Here is a 25,118-nt window from a genome sequence, read left to right as displayed (position 1 = left end):
ACACTGACCTACTATCTTTATTAGGTCTGTGTCAGTGTTATGCTTTCTTCCTACAAAGTTATTAAGGAAACTTTCTTTCTGGAACAGTTTATATAATGCAGGATTAACTGTTGCTTCATGGTTGAAGCAACTGTGAAAAATGTGCATTTGTTACATTTTTTTAGAGGTAGCCCTGTGACAAATGTCTTTAAGTCTTCCACAGTTGCTAGTCCATTTAGTTTTTCTACCTTTTCCAGGGTCAATTACAGTAATTTGTATTTATATTAAAATGTTTATTCTATCCAGGGTTTTGTAGAACACCAGAATAATTTAACAACTATTAAAGAAATTTAAATGATAGTCAAAAATCATCCATCCTCATTTCAATGCACCAGAATCAGTTTTACAGATGACTTTTACCAACCTTTCAAGAATAAGTAATTCCTATATTATACAAGCTATTCCAGAGACTAAAATCATTTTCTGAAGCTAGTATAATCATGATAACAAAAAAAAGAGTACAAACAGATCACTGACCAACTTCACTTGAGAATATAGACACAATAAAGTATTGGCAAAGGGAATCCAACAGCAACTGGAGAAATAAAGATCAAAACCAAGTAGGGCTGATCCCACTAAGACAAGGATGGTTCAACATTAAAAATGAAATAAAACCTTATAAATGTAAGCTACCATATTAACAGATTAAAGGAAATAGCCATATGACCATCTCAAAAGATGCAAGAAAAGCATTTAATAAAATCAATTCTTGATTTAGAAACAAACAACTTAATTGGATATAGAAGGGAACATTTTTAACCTGATAAAAGGTATCTACCAAAACCCTAGAACAAACATCACACATAATGATGAAACTTAACAATTCTTACTAAAGACAGAAAAACAGTTACCTCAATCATTTGCCACTGCACTAGTAATTAAGTCCTAGCTACTTACCATTACCAAATGTCAAGGGAAAAATGCACTTTATGTATTTTTACTTTCCTTTTAAAATTTTAATATTTCTGTAACTGGGTTATGTCTTATAACTTCCATGGTATGACAGTCAAGTTGCCAGCATGTTTTCTATCTTACTGATAACATAAAACAATGCTGCAGCTTTCAGCTCTCCAGTCTTTGCATCAAGAAGATATAATAAATGTTTAGGATAGATTTTGAGTACACCTGTCTCACAAGTAGGAGGCTACTGAGGAACTTTAGGTAGGGGAATGACATGGTGTGATTTGATTTTTAGAGCGATCATTCTGATTGCTATGTAGACACTGGACCATAGGAACATAAGACTGCAAGTAGGGAAGATTCACTTGGACATTTTTTCAGTAATCCAGGTACCATGGATTAGGACAGTAGTGACAGAAATGATAAGAAGCAAAGTCAAGAGGCAGTAAGTGGACTGCAAAAAACTCAACTGTGTGAACTGTATGAACTGGGAGGTCAGGTTACTAATGAACAGGAATTCACGAATGAGCACACCTGGAAGTCCACCTGGAAAATCCAAATCCATATCCTGGCAGTGAGGGGTTTTGGAATCTCCCTGTTAGTCAGCACCTGTTCATTGGACTGACCCAGAGACACTGACCCAGAGACACTAGGAGGACTCCAGAATCTCTGCTAATTTGCTCTTCCCTTCATGGCTGTCTCTTCCCACAGCTGTTTCTCCCTGAAAACAAACACTACAGGTCACTCTTATTTGAGAAAAGACACTGGTCAGATGACTGGGACCAATGCCAACTGCGCCACATTCAAATCTCAGTTATAGGACGGTCTTATTGTAGTTCAATCTGAGATATGTTTTGAAGGTAGCATTGATAAGAATCCAGTTATTCAATCAATAAATATTTATTGTGCAGCTAATATGTGCTACTCTGGGTAATAATGATACAGCAGTAAATGAAATGGATAAAGTTCCCACCCCTAAGGTACTTATTCATAGTTCTAGGGCAACGTGATGATGGACTGAAGTAAAATGCACTTACTGAACATTTATTATGTGCCAGACAGTCCTAATACTTCAGATGACTCTCTATCGAAGAGATGAAAAGACAGGTCTGGCTCCATTTTATGTTAAAAAAAGAGAAAAGATACCAATGTATGTGACTTAAAACTCAGATAATCCTCTACTTCTAGTCAATTTTTAGGATTACTCAAAGATATTGTCTTACACTCCATTTTTTTAAAGTCTCAATTAACTTATTTAGAATATCTGTTCTTGATTGGTGAGAAATCTGACTTAAAAGATTCTAGCATTGTGCTGATAAAGTGTATGAAAAGACTCAGACTCTAAGGAAAGTAGATTAGAAGCGATATGCAAACTAAGTAACATAATATTTTCATAATTAACTTGTAATCTGCCCATATAAGCAGGTACGGTATTTGCAGCTGTGCTATACAGTAAAATTAAGTAGGCCACTTTTTCATTATGTAAAACAATAGAACGCAATTCACTGTGTATGCTCAACATCAATAACAAAATTACACAAACATGGCACATATCAAGAAATCAAACAGACTGTTTACAAACAATCAAATACTTCCAAGAAAGAAAACTGCCCAATTGGTCATTTAAGTAAATATACTATAGAATAAACACAATTCATTATGTTAACTAAAATTAATGCAAACCTCATTTAAGTTTGCCTTAACCCATTCTTATCAATAAAACCTATGCTTTATCTTCAAGCCTAAATTTTATGATCACAATTTTACATGTTTTACTAGTTATACAATTAGACAAATAAGAAAATTAGAGTAAATCCTTGGAGATGTATTTACTTTCATTCACTCCCAGTAAATGAAGCAAATCTCAAGTAATAAGCAGGGATTAAACCTGACAGTCACAAAGCATTTTTCTTCAAAAAAGCTCTGTTGTAAAGAAACATGCTTAATATATTCCCAACACTCATTTCAAGGAAGCTAAGCACAGAGAAGGGGCAACAGCAGTTAGAACAGAGGCCAAGAACGCAGGCTCCTTTCTTCCCAGCTGGTCAATTATTTTGTTGCTTTGCCTCTTTCAGCATTTGGACAGTGGCAGGGTCCTTTCTGCCTTTTTCTTTCTTTTTTTTTTTCTTTTTTCTTCTTTTTACCCTGAAGAAGGTACTGTCCTCTTTTTTTAGGCAGAAAAAAAAGTGTATGCATGGCTTTTTTTTTCTTAATAGCAATCATCCTCTACCATAAAATAAATACACTAAAGCACACTCAATATTATGTGTGAACTTTTAATAAAGACTAAATAGAATCTTCCTCTGTTTTCTTCTATATAACAATAATATATGTTAACTGCAAACTATGCAGACAATTGAGAAAGGTATTAAAGGAGGAAGGTGAAATTTGCCTGAAATTCTCCTACTCGTAAATAAACCCTACTTAGAAAAACATATTTCCTACAGGGCTACGGCTATTCAAAATTATTTTGTTATCAATGTCAAGAAATTTGCATAAAACATTAAAGTACTTATAATTTGGGACAAAGTGTTTTCTAAAGGTTTGACTACGTTCTTTCCTTGATGCTCTCTTTCCTAACCAGATCGAGTACCTTTTGGGAAACAGTCTAGTGCAACGGCTTTCAAACCTTTTTGAACACAACCCACAGGAAGAAAATCACTTAATATTGTATGACCATATTCACATATACCCATGTATAACTGAAGCAAAAGTTTCATGAAACAATAATTTCCCTCAAGATATATGATGCACTCTGATATTTTCTCTATTCTACTCTACTCCATTAAAAAAATAAAAAGGCTGGTTGCGTTGTGTGATTTCCCAACTCATTTATGGCTTTTACAACCTGCAATTTGAAAATCACTGATCTAGAGGAAAAATTCCCTAAATTCAGTGACCCAGCTTTGAAAACAGTTCTCTTAAGTAACCAGAATCAGGTCACTTAATCTCTTTCCTTCTGAGTCTTCCACTTATTGTACAGAGCTCAACAGTCAATAAGAAAATGCATCTAGGGAGATCAGCTCAGTGCTTTGTGTCGACCTAGAGGGGTGGGATAAGGGGGGGGTGGGATAAGGGAGGGTGGGAGGAAGACGCAAGAGGGAGGTGATATGGGGATATATATATATATATATATACACACACACATATATACGTACAGCTGATTCACTTTGTTATACAGCAGAAACTAACACAACACTGTAAAGCAATTATACTCCAATAAAGATGTGAAAAAAAAAGAAAGAAAGAAAATGCATCTAAAAAACCCAACAAACCAACTAACCATATCATTGTGGGCAAACTTTAGTATTAGTAAGCAAAACTAATAAACCAGGCAATCTCACTCAAGAAGAATCAGATCCAAAAGACCCCAATAATTCATCATGTTACCATCAATACATAGTTAGGTGCCTTCATAAAGTAGGCCCTATGAAACTGAGTTTGAGTCAATGGCTCACTCCAAGATTTTGACTGTATTGAACAGGAAACCAACTCATCCTTCACCAAACAGCTAAAACCCCACCAAGTGATTCCAAGTTACCCAGTGTAATTAAACTGCATGGCAGCGGCACTATCAGATTTCTTTTTTAATAAGTCAGATTAAAGCTCTGAAATAGCTCCAGCATCTTTTAAATACGTTTATGCAATGGCCCACTGGGCTATGTCACATTACATACTACACATGACAGCACATCCCCACTGGGATACTCCAAAGGAAATCTCTACAAAGATTTATTTTCTAGGAAATTTTACTACGGCAAACAACCACACAAAAAAACAAAGAGCCTATTTTGCGGTCAAATGCTCTGCCACTGAGCTATAACCCCCCCGTCAAAAAAAAAAAAAACTACTTTGAATTGGTTTAGGGCAGGAGTGACCAACTAGCAGCTAGTTGTAATACTCCAAAACACTCCAAAGTTTGTATACAGCCTTGTAATTCAGCTTAAATGAAAAAAGAAAACAACACAGTGAAAACTTGTATTACAGTATATCTCACTTAATACCATATTATAGTATATAACATAATACACTATGTTATATTATCCACTTAGTGCCACAGGACAAAAATACAACCCTATGTGTCTGGTAGTTCCAAGTTAATTACCACTATAATAAAACCATTAAGGTAATAATTCAAATGAAATTTTGGACATTAGATTTTTTTTTAAAAGTAGAACACGTTAATGACCATATGAGAACCTGATATATACTTAACGAAAATTAATGGTAAATAGGCCAGTCATCATAACTACTTCTCCACTTTCTATTAAGTTCTTTAGGAAACATGTCAAAAGCCCAAGTCTTTAATACTTACTTAAATACAAGTCTGATTTGAGTGTAAATCATTTCTATGGTATATCTGATACACTGCATGAATATTTTCAACAAAAAGCACAAAATTCAGCCAACATTGAGTTCACTAGAAAATTTAAAATGAACAACTATCAGCTAGAAATTAAAATATTTACATTGTGATTAGTAATGAACTGGTCAATTAAACGTAGTATTAAAGTGAAACATGAGAGCTGCCAAGTTCAGAACAGCTGGGATGTACAGGAGAAGGGAGATATGGGCCCCTCACCTACAATTAAAGAATAATTCACACAGAAGGTACTTTAAGACATTCTTGAAAAAAAGTGAGGGATGTAAACGAACTATGATGGAAATGTTCGAACCTTAAGATTAAAGGAAAAAATTGGAAAAAATAAATGACATGAAGAGAAGAACATCAGAACAGACAAAGGGCCAGGAAATAGGTCTCAGTGGGAGGAACAAAAATATGGGGTAGAGGAAGAGTGCAATGGAAAAGGTCAACAGATCAGTGTCATTAGCTGAATGGTCTCTGAACTGACTGCTAAGAGCGAGCTGAGCTCTTTTAGGTGGAAAGAGGAAGGCTACTGAAAGGACTTAAAATGTAGTACGAATAGAAAAGAACTTTTTCTGCACTGTTCCACTGCACTGAATCACAGCAGAGATAAGAGGGAGTAAAAGGAAGAAACACAGCAGAGTCTCTGTGTGTCTGCAGATACGGACCAGCATCAGGTAATATGAGAGATAAGCTATGGAGAATAACCTTGGAGGCCACTTTGCTTCTGTTACAAATGGGCTAGTTCATTCATTCAACAAATATAAGCAATACTGTATACATTAATGTGCATTTTACTAAGCGCTGGGCAGGATGCAAACATATACAAAGTCACAGCCTTTGCCCTCAGGACTTACCATCAAACAGAGGACATACAATTACCAAAGCTAGCAAGTGCCCCAGGGGTAGTTCAAAGTAACTGCTACAGGGTGTAGAAGTAAACACTCTCCCTCCCAGCTAGTGTGACTGGGGTGGGAGTTGGGGAGTGGAGGTGGAAGAGGGGTGCACTTTACTGATGAGGTAGCAGGAGCAGAGCTTTAAAGGATGAATAGAATTTCAGATGCTGGAGATGAAGGGAGCAGGGATTCAGGAAGGCAGGGCAACCTCGGGGTTGGCTGGAAAATAACTATAAAGAAAGAGAGAAAAGAAAAAAAGGAGACTGGAGCCAGACTGTACTGGTGTGGTTTTTTTTGGTTTTTTTTTGCGGTACGCGGGCCTCTCACCGCCGCGGCCCCTCCCGCCACGGAGCACAGGCTCTGGACACGCAGGCCCAGCGGCCACGGCCCACGGGCCCAGCCGCTCCGCGGCACGCGGGATACTCCCAGACCGGGACACGAACCCACGTCCCCCGCAAAGGCAGGCGGACTCCCAACCACCGCGCCACCAGGGAAGCCCTGTACTGGTGTTTTTAATCTCCAGTTCACTAACACCAGCATGCATACGCTCGACAAGCATTTTTCAAATTCTTAATCTATCACAGAATTTCTCCTAGGAAAAGAAAAATTAACTGTTTGAAATTTCACGATTTCACAAGAAAACCATCCCTAAATTTAGAAAGTTTTATAAAAAGTAATCAGTTCTCGGCTTCCCTGGTGGCACAGTGGTTGAGAGTCCACCTGCCGATGCAGGGGACGCGGGTTCGTGCCCCGGTCCGGGAGGATCCCACGTGCCGCGGAGCGGCTGGGCCCGTGAGCCGTGGCCGCTGAGCCTGTGTGTCCGGAGCCTGTGCTCCGCAACGGGAGGGGCCGCGGCGGTGAGAGGCCCGCGTACCGCAAAAAAAAAAAAAAACAAAAAAAAAACATCAGTTCTACTGAAAGAGGCCAGATAGAGTAAACTGGCTGGATGTCCTCACACAGGTCACAATGGAGTCACTGTTAGTGAGAACTTCTCACACTCTGTCCGTGTGCTTTAACTCAATCCAGGAGGACTACCTCTCACAGGAAAGAGTTCAGTCACTACTGCCAAATCAAACTTAGCTTCTACACAAAAAGTATCGAATATGATTTTGGTGCTTCAAGTTTTTTACTAGACTGGGCTCAGAAAAAAATCACCAAACTCAATACAATCAGGCTAACAGACTTCAAAACTTTCCTTATTCTGAGTCACTTAAACATATCTTTATTTGAAGCTTTCATAATATTTCACACTTAGTTTCTCTTTATGGTATCTGGCAAAAAAATCTTAGTATTCCTTAAGCCAACAGAACACTCCTATTTTAAATAAACAGCAGATAACGGGGGTGGGGTGGGGTGGATGGACGACGTGACCCAGCAATGCCTTTTCTCACATTACCTTAACGGGCGTCTTGGCTAACCGACTTGTATGGGGTGCTTATTTTATCTGTCACCTTGCCTGGACCACAGTGCCTGCGTATCTCGTCAAACAGTATCCTGGATGTTTCTGTCAAGGTGGTTTTGGATGAGATTAACATTTAAATGGGTGGACTTTGAGTTAAGGGGATTACCCTCCATAATGTGGGTGGCTCTCATCCACCAGGTGAAGGCCTTAATAAAACAAACTGACCTTCCTGAGCAAGAAGGAATTCTGCCAGCAGACTGAGTTTGGACTCAACTACACCTCTTCCCTTGGGTCTGTCAAACCTGCCAGCCTACCCAGCAGATTCTGACTAACCAGGCCTCCACAACTGCCTGAGGGAACTGCTTAAAAGAAATCTCTCTCTCTCTAATATATACACATTCTGTCCCTCTGGAGAACGCTGAGTAATACAGATGGTAATGCCAGAACCAGGACTACAGACTATTAGTCAAACGAGTTTAATTTCCAAGGAGAGGAGAATAAAGAAGAAAGGAGAAGGGTGTAGTCAAAGGAAACAACATAGCTAACTTACACACACCTCTGTTTTTATTTCTCTCTACTTACAGCAAACAGATTAAGTGTATAAGCAAACCAACTTATACATACATATTTTAATGCTCTAAAACTAAAAAGTTTACGTTGGATTCATAAATTATCTCACAAAATAAATACTGAATGTTTCTCCTTTCTAGCCCGTTTTTCTTAAAGCATCCACACATGTGTACACATTACCACCTTCAGCCCAACAGGAGTTCCAGAATTATTAGATCTCTATTTCCTGCCAAGGATGACAGATCCCAGTTACTGAGTTACTGATCTGCTACTACATAATCATTAGCAGTGACAAAATTAATCTTTATTTATTAAATAACAACTATATATATCAAAGAACTTCATAACTCTATCATCTCAAATCAGTATTTCTATTAATAATAAAGCCAATGCTATTAAGCAAAAGCTTCAGTAACATTCTGGGCTATTTTCAAATGGTGTTTTTAGGCTGTCTATGCCGATTATCCACCTTAATATGAAGTTTCTTGTGGCAAGTCAGCAACTTAACCAGTTGGTTCAATTATTAACATTAGAAATCTATGTAGGGACTTCCCTGGTGGTCCAGTGGTCAGGACTCCACGCTTCCACTGCAGGGGGTACAGGTTCGATCCCTGCTTGGGTAACTAAGATCCTGAAAGCCATGTGGCACGGCCAATAAATAAACAAGCAAACAAACAAGTATCTACGTAGACCTATTAAGGTTGGTATCGCCTCATTTCATCTAAACCTGACTCAAAGGAGCAAAGAATATAATTAACTCGTAATTATATTCATTCTCATAGGGTAAATATCTCATCCGCAAATCATAACAACTATACGAGAAGGGGTTAAAAAAAGGCGTATCATACAGCTTCTAAAGAATGTTCTTCAGAGTAAATACTTGATTACTCCATATATGAATATCTTATGTAGCTACCGCTGAAAAACTATCAAACTCCAAAATTCAATTTTCAGCTGGCAGGAAGGTGGGCACGTATTTTTAAAAAAACTACGATAATGAATCTTTCCTTTAAGAACTGAAGAATACTTCAAGAGGCAGGTACCTGAAACAGTAAGATCCAGCCTGGGACAGAGGTTATAGTTTTAAGGAGACGATGGTGCAGTGTGCCTGTGATGCACAGAAGGGTCAGGAGTTTGGAAAGATCACTAAGAAGTCACGCACAGACAGTACAGGAAACCGCACTTCAGATGGGAAAGCCAAAGGAGGCAGCAGCAGAAAACCAACCGCTTACGTTTTACAAAATATTTTGGATGAACACACTTTTAAACAGAGAGCAGTGGCATATCAAGAGGGACACAGGAGTAGGAGCGGTTTGCCTCAGTGAACAGGGATATTTTATCACTGATACTGTTCAGAATTGCCAGCATACGGTAACAATAAAAAGTAACGGGCCTCCCTGGTGGCTCAGTGGTTAAGAATCCGCCTGCCAATGCAGGGGGCACGGGTTCGAGCCCTGGTCTGGGAAGATCCCACATGCCGCGGAACAACTAAGCCCGTGCACCACAGCTACTGAGCCTGCGCTCTAGAGCCCGCCAGCCACAACTACTGAGCCCGCGTGCCACAACTACTGAAGCCCGCGCACCTAGAGCCTGTGCTCTGCAACAAGAGAAGCCACTGCAATGAGAAGCCCGCGCAGAGCAATGAAGAGTAGCCCCCGCTCATGGCAACTAGAGGAAGCCCGTGGGCAGCAACAAAGAACCAACGCAGCCAAGAATAATTAATAAAGAAATTTTTAAAAAGTAACTACTTTTCGTCTGTTTATTATTTTTAAATCAGCTACAGACAGTGCATCCCTCTGTCACCTGCACCTAAGCGCACTGCTCCACTGCATCTGTCTCCTGGTACACCACCAACAGAGACTTCTGAGATGACCTGCTCTATACTGTCTCTGTGCCAAAGACAGCTTGTTCTGGCCATATCAATAGAAAGAGCTCTCCCAAGAGAGACACAAAAGAAATCAGACTTTGAAATTATTTTCACTACTGTAGTTAATACTAATGTGAGTAGTTCAGGGATATTATACATTAACATAAAAATTAAATACTGGTTTAAGCATCAGTTTGTATTCATCTAATGAACATACATATTTTAATGATGAGAAAATACTTACATTAGAAAGAAAATGTAGCGTTATCGTAGCATAATTAACTCTATGGGGAAAAACCAGATTCTATTCCTCTAGAATCATAAAAAAGGTCAGTAACTCAAAAGTAGTAATAGTTTTTCCCTAAGTTGACTCTACCCCTAAAAGCTGAAATTTATATTCAGCTTCACAGAGCGACAAAGGATTTTTCTTTTTTTTTTTTTTTTTTTTGTGATACGTGGGCCTCTCACCGCTGTGGCCTCTCCTGTTGCGGAGCACAGGCTCCGGAAACGCAGGCCCAGCGGCCATGGCTCACGGGCCCAGCCGTTCCGCGGCATGTGGGATCTTCCCGGACCGGGGCACGAACCCGTGTCCCCTGCATCGGCAGGCGGACTCTCAACCACTGCGCCACCAGGGAAGCCCACGACAAAGGATTTTTCACATTCATGTTCTATAAATTCATTGTTTATAAATAAAATAACCTAATTCTATTAAAAATAAAGGAAAGTTTTTTGCATAAGGGAAAAAGTTATTTCAACCAAATTTCTGATGTGTTATTGGTCCTACTCTAAATGGTTTCTAGATTTGACAAGTGGAGATAAAATAACTACCACTAAACTTATTTCAAGGAGATTTACTGAAGACAGATGAAAGAACTAGAAACTAAAACACCTGACTGAAGGCCAGAGACTGAATGCATTAAACACAGAGCAGCCTGGAAAGAATATCTGCGTGAGGGGCAGAGCAGCTCCACCTCCAAGTTGGCGACGGGTTTTTTCCTAATGTACACATGTGACTAGGGACCAAGTCATCACTTCCAGCATTGTGTTTATAATTGTTTGAAGTGAAGGCACACTTTACTAGAGTTACTACATTAAGCAATATGAAAGGGGAAAAGGGGAATTTGAGATTTACATAATTTAAATCTATGAAGATTTAATGAACAATGCACCATTTAATCACCAATTTAATGCTATATGGGTTTCTTTTAAAAAGGGCATAAACTATTCTGCCATGTGAAATAAAAATAAAGTCAGTTTCTGAAGTTTCTAAATTCGTAAAACTTTACTGCAGCTTAACGTGACAAGGCACTCAATAATGTACTCAATCATGATTATTAAAGGCTGTTGGCAGAGAGACTGCTACTAACATAGTGGGTTTAAAAATAAGCAGATGAATGCTCCTCTTCTAATATACAACTTAGGATACAGTAGGCTCCAAAGGGTTAGTTTCAAGTTACTCATAAACATACCAACTTCTAGAGCTTGCCTGGCATATAATATTCAATGTAAAGCAGGCCAATACGTTATTTACAGACTTGAAAAAAACCCCGAAAGCTTAGCAAAACAAATGCGCCCTCTTTCACCTCTTAAGCACCAGCTTAACGTATGTCAAGAAGCAGGATGCATTACACAAAAGCACAAGGCTAGGCTAGTTTTGAGACTAGCATTCCCACTTCCTCTATAAGGTTTGCAGGCCTGTATAACTGATATCTAGAGACAACTAAAAAATCACCCAACTCCAAATGCATCTTTCTGGCTTAAACCTAACTACATTTCAACTTACCAAATCCCTGTGCAACACCCAGTTAGCATGCAGGTAGTGAATCCCATCTAGGATCTGATACAATAGTGACTTCACCATTCCCCGAGGTAACTGTACTGGCTTCTTGTTTGCTTTAGACGCTCTGTGAAACTTGATTATATGCTGAAAGAAAGAAAAATATCACCAGAAGCTTAAAAAAGGAAAGACAGTTTGATATATAATATTTTCCTAACAGAAAAACACTCAGGGATTTCCGAAGATTTGAAAATATAATTTCACGTTCTGCTGGATAACATAAATAACCTTAAATTTTCCAAATAACTAGCGCTAAAATGTCATTTCCTAAGCATATGATACGGTCTCAGAAAATAAATGATGACAACAGAGAAGTAATGTGATTTTATTTTTAAAGTATAATCAAAAATTACTTTCAGAGTTACTTGACCCCTGTTTATCTGGTGAAAATTTTCAAGAAAAGAGTATTTTTTATTCTGCAGTGATTAAATGAAAAAAAAAAAAGAACAGATAGAGTTCTGGCTGGTTGACATAGCATAGATGTGGTACCTATTTACAATACATGAGTTATAAAGAAAGCAAATGGGAAAGTATTTCAATTAAGTACACCCAAGCACAAAGGAATAACACGTAAATGACCAATTCACACTGGACATAATTAGAAATATGAAAGCTTCTTCAGACGAGGAAAAAAAAACAGCCTTGTAACATCCATCAAAGGTTTCTAGGTATCAATATAATGTTAGTGGACATCCAGTAAACACAATACCACTTTACAGACAGAAAAATCATTCTACAAATAAATGTACCTCAACAGAAACAAGATCCAATGTTTCAAACTCTTGACAGGTTTCATTTTAATTAAAGCGCTCTTAAACTGCAAGAAAAGCTACAAGTCAGCTGCAGCCAACTGCTGGGTGCACCGCTGCGCACATGCCTGTGTCTAACATGTGCAAGAGCAGCTCCTGACCAGTATTTGTGAGGGAGTATCAGGCGTACTCTTGAACTTAATAAAAATAATTAAAAGAGGAGTGAGATATTTAATATTATACATTAACCTTTTCATTTCTACTTTCTTATCATATAGAGGTAGAAAATGGGTAAGAAATAACTAATGACTAATGAGTGAAGGAGTTTTATCTTCCAAAGAAAAAATAAGAAGCAAAGGTATATTTCAGAAGGTAAGGGGTATCAGTCAGTACATATGTAGTATGATTAATCTATGCTTTCGTAGCAGCATTACATTATGTTAACTTCCTTCTCAGTAATTTTTTTAAAGTATTTAATAAAAGGCAAACAAAACAGAGCTACAATAACTCTTAATGATCTAGACTGTTTGTCACCTATCCTAAGAAATGATGTGACAATCAAAAGTCTGTTCACCTTAAGAAGAACCAGCGGCCCTCAGAGCTTAAAAAAAAAAAAAAAAAAGACTAAAATACATTAAAAAAAATTAAAACCTGCCAGAGTAAGAATGAAAGGAACAAATATTTAGGGAGGTAAGATAACCACTGATGCCATATACCACTTCTTTAGTTATATTCTCATTAGGGTATTACGTATTACTTTTTAACCAATATTTTATAACTACAAAAAACTACAGTAAGAGAATTTTTTACCTTCATTTTTATTCCAGGGAAATATAACAAATATGCAATATGTATACCATAAGATTTCACCAACACCTAAGTGATTTTTTTAAATGACTCTTTTTACTGCAACTGTTTCCTTACCCTCTGCTGCCTTACCCCATCTAATTCATTTCAATATTCAAATTAAAATAAGAAAATAAAATGGATAAAGAATAGGTTTTAATAAAATTGAATCACCATTTGGTTTTTATTAAAATGAGCATTTAAAGTACTTATCTGGCTTAAGTGAGTATTAATAAGATGATGATAAAGCCAATGGTGACGATATGCACAACATTACACGCAGTATAATCTGCGAAAGCATAATTATACCTACATATAAAATTAAATATCACATACCAGTTTGTGAGAAACCATAGGGAATACAATGCGATCTCCTACGCTCAACTATGTTTTATTACAAATCACGTTTATAAACCAGCCTGGATATTTTCTCATAAATTTGGATTACGTAATTTGATTTTGTGTTAGATTTCAGTATGATGAATGTTCAACTCAATACTGGCCACCCTGATGTAATGAATTTTTATTAACAGAATCCTAATTTGATTAGATGAGATCTCTTTTAAAAGAACAGAAGCCAACAAGAAAAAAATATTTACAACCAGTATGAACCTTGGACAATAGTTTCATAAAACAGAGAGAAAATTTCATGTGTCTATTTTCTGTTTGAAAACAGTTCTTTCCAGATAACTTAAAAAAATAATTTGAATCAAACCACATTTAGTTACAGAAAACAGGAATCTACAAACAGTATGAAAATATTTTTTTCTAAATCTGAAAGCATATGACACCAAAGTAAGTTTCAGTTTCTGAAGTCTGTTAAAGTTAAAATTATGTAAATGAGGATACTTCTGGAAATTAGCAAAAGAGTTTAAAACTATTTTCGGAAGGTGAATTTACTTTTAAACAGTTTTACTAGGATTTGTGCTAGTTTTATTTCAAAATTTTGTATTTGCATTTACGAACTACAGCTGAATGAAAGAATAAATTATTTTGAAGATTTTGAAATTGAGCCAGGATACTATAATCCCTTGCATATGTTTTCTCTTTTATTTAGCTCAATAAATGCACAGTCACGCTAATTTAGTAAATATAGACAGGATGCAAAACACAGTGAAATATTTAAAGACCTTATTACTTAGTAAATATCAGAAAAATATATCTCACAGTACTGAAGTAGTTGCTAATGAATTAACTTGACGTAATACTGGGTTTTGTTTACTTGTTTTGTTTTTTAAACTGAAATCTGTGTTAACATGTTCTTCACCCAAGACTGATCAGGATGTAAGTTTTGTATGTTTCAAAATTATTTGGGCTATCCTATTATAGATTTTCATCTATATATATCATTAATCTTATCCCCAAGATGGCCTTTCAGGTTTTTTTTAAAAAATGTAGCTGTTATATTTAATAAAGGAGTAAATTTTATAGTTACTTAAGGCTTCTGTAAATCCTATTTTAAAAATAATCTGCTGAGGGCTTCCCTGGTGGCGCAGTGGTTGAGAGTCCGCCTGCCGATGCAGGGGACACGGGTTCGTGCCCCGGTCCGGGAAGATCCCACATGCCGCGGAGCGGCTGGGCCCATGAGCCATGGCCGTCGTGCCTGCGCGTCTGGAGCCTGTGCTCCGCAAAGGGAGAGGCCACAACAGTGAGAGGCCCACGTACCGCAAAAAAAAAAAAAAAAAAAAAAAAATGTAAATCTCATACGAAGATGAGCTCCCAAAATTGTTTTCAGTCAGTCCCTCTTAATCTCCAACTGAAACCATGGCTCCATGTCCACCAACAATTCACCTTACCCAGAGGTCATGTTCAGCGTAGTCAAACAGAAGCCATACTTTCCTATCAGCATGAGACAGAAACACCTTCTGAAGAGAGATGACATTTGGATGCTTAAGCTCTCGAAGTAACTGCAAAACAAAGGAGATTCATTAAAAATCTTTGCCATAAAAATAGCATTAAAAACCCCATACCATTTGTAACTCAAAGGCGATACAAACCTAATGGCAATCAATCCTAAAATTCTAATAAGTACCCATACAATTTTGAGATGCCCATAAAAATGAGTAAAAATCAGTGGAGAAAAGATACTGAAAAGATATAACTGTGTAAATCTGTCTGTATGGTTGCTATTGTTTAGTTGGTTTCTTTTTTTGTTTTGTTTTAATGTTTTTATTATGGTAAAATATACACGTAACATTAAAAACCACCATTTTAACCATTTTCAATTCAGAAGCATAAGTACACTCACCATGTTGTGCATCCATCCCCACTATCCCTTTTAGAACTGTTTCATTATCCTAAACAGGAACTCTGGACCCATTAAACAATAACTCCCCACTTTCCTCTCCCCCTCAGCCCCTGGTAACCTCTATTCTACTTTCTGTCTCTATGAATTTGCCTATTCTAGGTACCTGATATAAGTAGAACCACACAGTATTTGCCCTTTTGTGTCTGGTTTATTTCACTTAGCATAACGTCTTTAAGGTTTATCCATGTTGTTGCATGCATCAGAATTTCATAGCTTTTTAATGGCCAAATATTGGGTTGGCCAAAAAGTTCCTTCGGCTTTTAAGTATAAATTAAAGACACATTTTTCAATTTCACCAAGAACTTTACTGAACAATGTATTCACCGTTTTGCTCCACTACTTCTGCCATTTTTCAGGCAACTTCATAATTCCATCTTCCCAAAACTTTTTATCTTTTTGAGCAAAGAACTGTTCCAGGTGCCTTTTACAGTCTTCCAGGGAATGGAAATTTTTTCCATTAAGAGAATTTTGTAAAGACCGAAATAAATGGAAATCCGAAGGTGTAACGTCTGGTGAATACAGCAGATGAATCACAACTTCCCAGCTAAGCTGTAACAGTTTTTGCCTGGTCATCAAAGAAACATGTGGTTTTTGCGTTATCGTGATGGAAGATCATGCAGTTTGTTGACTAATTCTGGAAGCTTTTCGTCAAGTGCTGCTTTCAGTTGGTCTAACTGGGAGCAGTACTTGTTGGAATTAATTGTTGGGTTTTCCAGAAGGAACTCATAATAGAGGACTACCTTGCAATCCTACCATATACACAACCTTCTTTGGATGAAGACCAGCCTTTGGCGTGGTTGGTGATGGTTCATTTCGCTTGCCCCACAATCTCTTCCATTCCACATTATTGTACAGTATCCACATTTTTTTTTTTTTTTTTTTTTTTTTTTGTGGTACGCGGGCCTCTCACTGCTGTGGCCCCTCCCGTTGCGGAGCACAGGCTCCGGACGCGCAGACTTAGTGGCCATGGCTCACGGGCCCAGCCGCTCCGCGGCACGTGGGATCTTCCCAGACCGGGGCACGAACCCGCGTCCCCCGCATCGGCAGGCGGACTCTCAACCACTGCGCCACCAGGGAAGCACCAGTATCCACTTTTAATCACCCGTCACCATTTGTTTTAAAAATGGAACGTTTTCACTACATGTGAGTAGAGAATCGCATGCAGAAATACCTTCGAGAAGGTTTTATTCTCTTTAACTTATGCGGAACCCAAACATCAAAGCGATTCACACAACCAAGCTGGTGCAAATGATTTTCAACGCTTGATTTGGATATTTTGAGTATGTCAGCTATCTCCCAAGTGATATAATGTTGATTGTTCTCAATTAAGTTCTCCATTTGGCCGCTATCAACTTCAACTGGTCTACCCGACCGTGGAGCATTGTCCAGAAAGAAACCTCCAGCACAAAACTTCGCAAACCACTTTTGACACGATCAGTCACAGAACCTTCTCCATACATGCACAAATCTTTTCTTCGTTTCAGTTGTGTTTTTACCTTTCTTGAAATGATAAAGCATAATGTGCCAAAAATGTTGCTTTTTTCTTCCATCTTCAATATTAAAAGGCTACACAAAAACTCACCAATTTTGATGTTTTTTTAAAATGCACACTAATATGACAGCTGTCACAACACAATCTAACAAAATTGTTTCTAATGAAGTTAAAGACAACTCAGTGTCACTAGAGCTGCCTTACGGGAAAACGGAACAAACTTTTAGGCCAGCGCAGTACACCCCACCCCATTTATAGACCACATTTGTTTATTCATTCATCAGCTAACAGCCACTGGCTGTCTCCTCGTTTTGGCTACTGTGAATAATGCTGCTATGAACATTGGTGTACGGGTACCCGAGTCCCTGCTTTCAGTTCTCTGGGTAAATACCTAGGAGTGGAATTGCTAGATCATATGATAATTCTATGTTTAACTTTTCGAGGAACCACCAAACTGGTTTTCACAGCAGTTCTACCATTTACATTCCCGTCAGCAATGCATGAGAATTCCAATTTCTCCACACCCTCACCAACTTCTAGTTACCTTTTTAAATTTTCTTTTTGTAATAGTCACATCCTAATAGGTATGATGTGGTATCTTGCTGTGCTTTTGATATGCAATTCCCTAATGGCTAATGATAAGCATCTCTTCATGTGCTTACAGGTATATCTTCTTTGGAGAAGTGTCTATTCAAGTCTTCTGCCTAATATCTAATATGCGGGCTCTAGAGTGTAGGCTCAGTAGTTGTGGCACATGGGCTTAGTTGCACGCGGCGTGTGGGATCTTCCCGGACCAGGGCTCAGACTGTGTCCCTTGCATTGGCAGGTGGATTCTTAACCACTGTGCCACCAGAGAAACCCTCTCTGCCTATTTTTGAATTGGGTTTTTTGTTGTTGCTATTGAGTTGTAATTCTTTACATAGTCTAGATATTAATCCCTTAGCAGATATATGATTTACAAATATTTTCTCCCATTCTACTAGTTGCCTATGTTTTGACATCACAAAACAATTAAACTTAAAACAAATCTGTAGCTTGTAATTATTTTAAAAAACTATCTATAGTCGTCCCTCAATATTTGAGGGGGACTGATTCCAGGACCACCCCTCAACCCCACCCTGCCCTAGGAGGGTACCAAAATCCCCCAATGCTCAAGTTCCTTATACTTTAAATCATCTTCAGATTACTTATAATATCTATTACAATGTAAATGCTATGTAATTAGTTGCTGGAGCATGGTAAATTCAAATTTTTCTTTTTGGAACGTTCTGGAAATCCCCCCCCAATATTTCCTATCCATGGTTGGTTGAATCCATGGATGCAAAGGGACAACTGTAACAGCAACAATAGAAAATACAACATTCATCGCCACCAAATATCAGATAAGAACTAAGATCTGTAACTCTGTGAGATACAGTACCTATTTTTTCTATAAATTACAAAGGAAAGTTGAATAAAATTTTGTAAACTTTTCACAAAATAATAAAGAGCTTATACAGACATAAACTTGCAAGTAGAACACATTTGCATGGGTTCATTAACCTTTCTCATCTCCTAGAAAGACATTCTTCTATTTAAAATCTTTTATCTCCTTATTTTATCTCCATTTAATAACCCAAGTGGCCCTAATGATCCGTAAGTTAAAAAGCATTCCCATCCCACCATGCAAAAACAAATACAACAGCAACAATGACAAGAAAAAACTTCTCATGAAGCCTGATATTCTGTCTCTATCAGTTAGAACTGACTTAGTGCCTTGCAAATGTGTTCCAAATACATGACAGACATGTGAGAAAGTCAAGGTTTTAGAACTTAGGACTTCAGTACCTTTTCTAAGAACACTCTTCACCAAAACAAGTATCAAGGTAAATGTAATGTTAACAATATATTAGGGGCTCTGAAATGAATTCAGCAAAGGAAAGACTATGAATGGACTATATATTAAGTCATTTATATTAATGATTACTCTCTGGAAAGTGATGGTTATTTTATTCAGGAGCAAGATTAAATTCAAGTTATATATTTCTGCTTTTAGAATATAATTTACAACTTATGAAACTCCAGAGATATACACATGTTCTCAGAAACTTAAGGTCAATATCTAAAACTGACCATTTGCTAATTAATAAACAAGGCAAAGAATGTGATACGGGAAAGCCTGGACTTCAGGGTCGCCCAAGCTCAGCCAGCTGGCTGGAAGAGTGGACCTGGCCCTAAGTGCATGTCAGTTCTGGGTCAGGGTTTTCTCCATTACCTCACAACTGGAACACACTTCTCAGCTGGGCAGCTATTTCAAATCCTTTCTGGAAATCAGCAGGGTAGAAATGATAACAAACAAACTCCAAAGCTTTGGCAAAAGCTCTCTCCAATTATTAGAAACCTATATATAAAGCTATTGTTAGATGTCACCTCCATCTCACCTCCAAGATGAGGTTTAGCTCTTGTATTAAAAAGGAAACAGCAGCAACCATTTTATTAAGCTCTTCCTAGGTGCCAAGTATGGGGCTAAGCATATGACATGCACTATCTCACTTAATCATGAATTACCCTATGAAATATTTATACTCTTACTTTACAAAGAGGAAATGGTGGTGTAAGGGGATTAAATAATTTGCTTAAGGTCACAGTCCTAGGTAGTGGTTAGAATCAGGATTCAAATGCTTTTAAAATTAATTAATTAATCTCTAAAATACAAAGCCAGTAATTTGGTCTAACAACAACACATCCCAAGAACTAACACCCAGGGGGAGTAATTCTTATCATCCAGAGACACAGATATTTTAAATATATACTAGGTTATGAACTGGACAATGGTAGGCACTGTGTCTAGCTCAGCACCGCACTGCTAGTTTCTAGCACACTGCCTGGTACGTGCTCATTAAATACCTGGTAAAGACATGAATAACTGAGTTCACGAATAAAGAAAATATACCAACTAAAGGGCATCATACAACACACCCTTTGGCTTCTAAACTGTAGACTAAGATCAATGCTTTCATCAAAAAATCAATTTACTTTTATTTTTTAAAAATCTGATTAGTCAAATATTAAGTCTTTGAGAGCAATGATTTTAATAGTAAGTGCTATTACTATGGTAGTAAGTAATGGTAAGTGTTATGGGCTGTCCTCCCAAAATTCTTGTGTTGAAGCCCTAACCCCCGAAACTTCAGAATGATTCTATTTGGAGATAAGGCCTTTAAAGAGGCAATTAAGTTAAAAACAGGTCAGTAGGATGAGCCCTAATCCAATCTGAATGGTGAGCTTACAAGAAAAGGAGATTAGACGCACAGAGAGATGACCACATGAAGAGGCCACAAGAGGGTGGCCACTTGCAAACCAAGGAGAGAGGCCTCACAAGAAACAACTCTGCAGGCGCCCTGATCTTGGTTCAACAGCCTCCAACAGTAAGAAAATAAGTTCCTGTTGTTTAAGCCACCCAGTCTGCAGTATTTTGTTATGGCAGCCTTGGCAAACTAGTACAGTACATAGCTATTACTACTGAGTAAGTACAACACGCTATGCTGGGAGATGGGTCTCTGTGGGATTGGAGATGGAGCTGAGAGTCTCAGTGGCGAAATGCCTCTAAGTAAATATTTACACTGAAGCACTTCCAGAAGACCAGGAAGCTGGGCTACATTTAGCAGATCTAATGCCTGCCACATGCCAGGCCCCGTGGCAGATGCTGCACTAGGTGCCGGGATGTAAAATGTGCTGAGACCTTCCGCTGAAGTCCTCTGGCAGCAGACAAGTTCAAGTGAGCAGGCAGTTTGCATGCTGTGGCTGCAGCAGTGCTAACTGGCATTGACTGAGGAACTAACGTGCACCCAGAGTTTACTGTGTCCCAGAAGTGACCTACGCTCCTCATGCACTAAAACCCTATGAGATAACTATTATTCTCATTTTACAAAGAGGAAACTACAACACGGGGAAATTACATCACCTGCTTTGGGTCCTACAAGCCAGGTGAGTGGTAAAGCCAGAATGGGAGCTCAGGTAACCCGGGGAGGGTCTTAAGTGCTCCATGGAACCCCGTGAGGCGGGTGCTCAGACACTGGGGGTGGCGAGCAGTTTTCACACCTGATGGGCTTCAGCACCCCACACAGAGCCCACAGGCTGCAGATGCCTCTGCTTGGCACTGTGTAAGATGTTTTTGCCTTTTTGAAAATTTTATGTCCAAAAATGTTTAATGGAAAAAGGTTTCAATAAATTTATACAATGGTTTCATCACAGAAACCACCTAAGTTTTCCTAATTCTACTGGGAATAAAATCTTATAATTTCCTGAGTACTAAGATCACTGGTAAAAATACAACTGTTTTAAAACATCATTCGTCATAAAGTTAATTCATTCTAATTAATGCCACAGGATATCACACTTAATCTGAACTCTAAAAGTACAAATAAAAAATAAATAGCATTTAAAACTATCTTGCCAATAAATACCACTTACATGGTGAGTGAGAAATAGGTAAGAAAACCTAATATTCTCAAAATAACATTGATTTCTAATACTAAAATTTTACAATATAGCAAAAATAATAAATTCTAAATGTATGCCCTAAGTACGAGAGTTGAGTTGAAATTACTATAAAAGCATCAGTAAAATTATTCCAAAATTATTTGTTTTTTTTTTTAAGCTGTGGAAACTTTTCTTCAATTGAATTATTGCAAATTAATTAAAGAAAAATTAAAAAACCTGAGGTGCCTAGGTTAAAGCAGATGTGGGCTTTAACAGCAGCTGAACTACAAGGCGGCCCCTTGGTACACCGAGAGCCCACTGAAGAGTTCTGAACACCACTAAGCTAAAGGGATCATGACCCACAGGAAGCTCTGGAAATACACAGCAGGCCTCTTAGAATACAGTGAGGATGAAGACATGCAAAGCTCTTCACTTCAGTAGAAAGTCTCAGAGTTCTTTCCTTCTTCCCTCCCTTTTACAATTATTTACTAAACAAAAGACTATGTGTAAGAGCTAGCACACACTGGTGAAGAAATGCATTCCAGTCAGGCAGAGGTAGGACCACAAACAGAAAATAAGTTAACAAAAAATAAAAAGAAACTCCTTATAATTATAATTTGTAATAAATACTATGAAAGGAACAAACTGGGTGTAGATCGTAAGAGAATAATGGAGGTGACTGGTGGGGAAACCGGACTTCTCAGACAATGGACTTCCATAATAAATGTGAGGTCTGAGAAGACTTGTCAGACAGATGGGATCCTTTTTCCTTTTGAATTTTTATTATAGAAAAATTTTCAAAAGTAAATAGAATAGTAAAATAGAACCACCCCCATGTATCATCATCCACTCACAGCCTATCTCATTTTATCGATATTCATATCCGCTCCTCCCACCCCACCCTGAATTATTTTGAAGTAAATCTCAGACATATGATTTCATCTATAAATATTTCAGTATATATTGCTAAAATATAGTCTCTTTTCTCTGACCGCAACAGAAAAAATTTAGTAGTTGACAACAATAAATTATCTGGAAAGCCTCACATATTTAAAAATTAAACAATATATTTCTAAATAATCCATGAATAAAAGAAAAAAAATCACAAAGAAAATGGAAATTATTTTGTACTAAATGATAATAATAATACAATGTGACAAAATTTGTGGAATGCAAGTAAAACACTACTTGGAGGCAAATTTATAGTTTTAATTGCTTATATTAGAAAAGAACTGCTTTAAAAAAATCAATGACCTAACGGTCCACCTTAAGAAGATAAAAAAGAGGGACTTCCCTGGTGGTCCAGCGGGTAAGAATCCATGCTCCCAATGCAGGGGGCCTGGGTTCGATCCCTGGCCAGGGAACTAGATCCCACATTCATGCCGCAACTAAGAGTCCATGCCACATCTGAGAAGTACGCATGCCACAACTAAGAAGTCCGCATGCCGCAACTAAGAGTCTGCATGCCGCAGCTAAGCATGCCACAGCGAAGATCCCACGTGCCACCACTAAGACCTGGTGCAGTCTAAATAAATAAATAAATATTTAAAAAAAGAAGAAGATAAAAAAGAAATGCAGGCCAAAAGTAAGTAGAAGAAATAATAAAGATAAGAGCAAAAATCAATGATACAGACAGAGAACACAAATTACCAAGTCCACAATGAAATAGGGACACCACTATAGGAGCCACATTTGTGAAAAGATAATAAGAATATTATTAGCAACTTTGTGCCAATAAATTCAGTAACAAACAAAATGAACAAATTGCATAAAAAATAGGACTTATCACACACAAGACCAAATATTAAATGTGAAGAGCTCTATATCTATTAAGAAAATAATACTGGTTGGTGAATTCTGTCCAACATTCAAGGAAGAATAACTGCCAGCCATACAGAAACTGTCAGAATGCAGAGGATGAAGAAAGGCTGCCTAACTTGTTCCGTGAGGACAGCACAACTTCGATACCAAGGACAAAAACATTACAAGAACGATAATCATAGGCTAACATTCTTCAAAAGACCTAAAACTCCTCAGCAACACCTTAGTAAATCAAATCAAGTGATATATAACCAAGCAGGGATTATTGCAAAACTGCAAAACTGGATAAATGTTAGAAAATTAATCAATGTAGTCTACCAATATAACAGAATAAGAGAAGAACTATATAGTCATTTCCGGACATGTAGAAAAAAAGCATTTGATAAAATTCATTACCATTTACAAAAAAATAGAAGGGAACTTCCTAAGCCTGACTGATGGTATCTATAAAAAACTTATAGCTAGCATTTAACTTGATGGTGAACACTGAAAACACTTTCCCCCAAGACTGGGAACAAGTAAGATGCCTGCTCTCACCACCATTCAACATCTTCTGAGAGGCTCTAGCCAATGCAAAAGAAAAAAATCAAAAGCATAAAGAGAGAAAGAAGTAAGACTATTCCTATTCACAGATGACACAATTACTTATGTAGAAAATCCCAAAGACATCACCAAACCTACCAGTGAATTTAGAAATATAATTTATATATTTTTAAAAAATCAATTCTGAATACAGAAGCAAACAAGTGGAAAACAAAAATTTAAAAATAATCCCATGTATAACAATGTCAGAAAACATAAAATCCTTAGGAATGAATTTAACAAGTGTGTAAAGCCTCCACACTAAAAAACTATAAACATTGTTGGGAGAAATTTTTTAAAAACCTTAAAAAATGGAAAAGTATGTCTTTCTAAGCCATGAAAGAAACACATACTTTCATGGCTTAGAAGTTCCAATATTATTAAGATTCAGTTCTCCCTGAATTGATGCAAACCATAATGTTAGCAGGCATTTTTTAGAAATAAAAATTACTAGCCAATTCAACAATGTACATGCTAATGCAAAGGACCTAAAATAGCCCAAACAATCCTGCAACAAAAAATAAAGCTGGTGGCATTATACCACTTCACTTCAAGTCTTGCTGTATGTAAAGTAGAGTTATCTGGTATTGGCTGAGGATAGACAAAGCGATCAATGGAACAGAATAGAGCCCAGAAATAGTCCAACACTTACAGTCATTTAATTGTTTACAAAGATGCCAAAGGAATTCAATGGGAAAGAATCTTTTCAAAAAATGATGCTACAATTGTACATTCACATGGGGTGAGGGGAGGAGATGCTCAAACATTACATCAGACTACAAACAGAAATGAAGTGAACAGATCATAGACTTAGAAGTAAAGCTAAAATTGTAAGGCTTTAGAAGAAAACAAAGGGAAACATCTTCACAATTAGTGAGTAGATAAAGATTTCTTCAGCCAGACACAGAAAACAATAGTCATAAAAGGAAAACACTAGTAAATGAGACTTCATCAAAATTAAAAATTTCTGCTCACCTTAGGTGGA

General features: G+C 37.5%; 1 protein-coding gene across 7 annotated transcripts in view; it reads right to left on the bottom strand.

Moving 5' to 3' along the window:
• The window catches only part of CDK8 (cyclin dependent kinase 8), a 115,724-nt gene that overhangs the window by 42,871 nt on the left and 47,735 nt on the right, over positions 1-25,118 (bottom strand). For all 7 annotated transcript variants that reach the window (XM_032611458.1, XM_032611457.1, XM_032611459.1 and 4 more), the window contains exons 3-4: positions 15,269-15,379; positions 11,824-11,964 (exon numbers count right to left, since the gene is read on the bottom strand). In XM_032611458.1, the coding sequence (XP_032467349.1) occupies positions 11,824-11,964; positions 15,269-15,379 (252 nt within the window). The remainder of the gene's footprint in view (positions 1-11,823; positions 11,965-15,268; positions 15,380-25,118) is intronic.

This window comes from Phocoena sinus, chromosome 18 (genome assembly GCF_008692025.1).
Source record: "Phocoena sinus isolate mPhoSin1 chromosome 18, mPhoSin1.pri, whole genome shotgun sequence".
Lineage (NCBI taxonomy): Eukaryota > Metazoa > Chordata > Mammalia > Artiodactyla > Phocoenidae > Phocoena > Phocoena sinus.
Note: the sequence above shows the minus strand (reverse complement) of the source record. Positions and strands in the feature narration are given on the sequence as shown.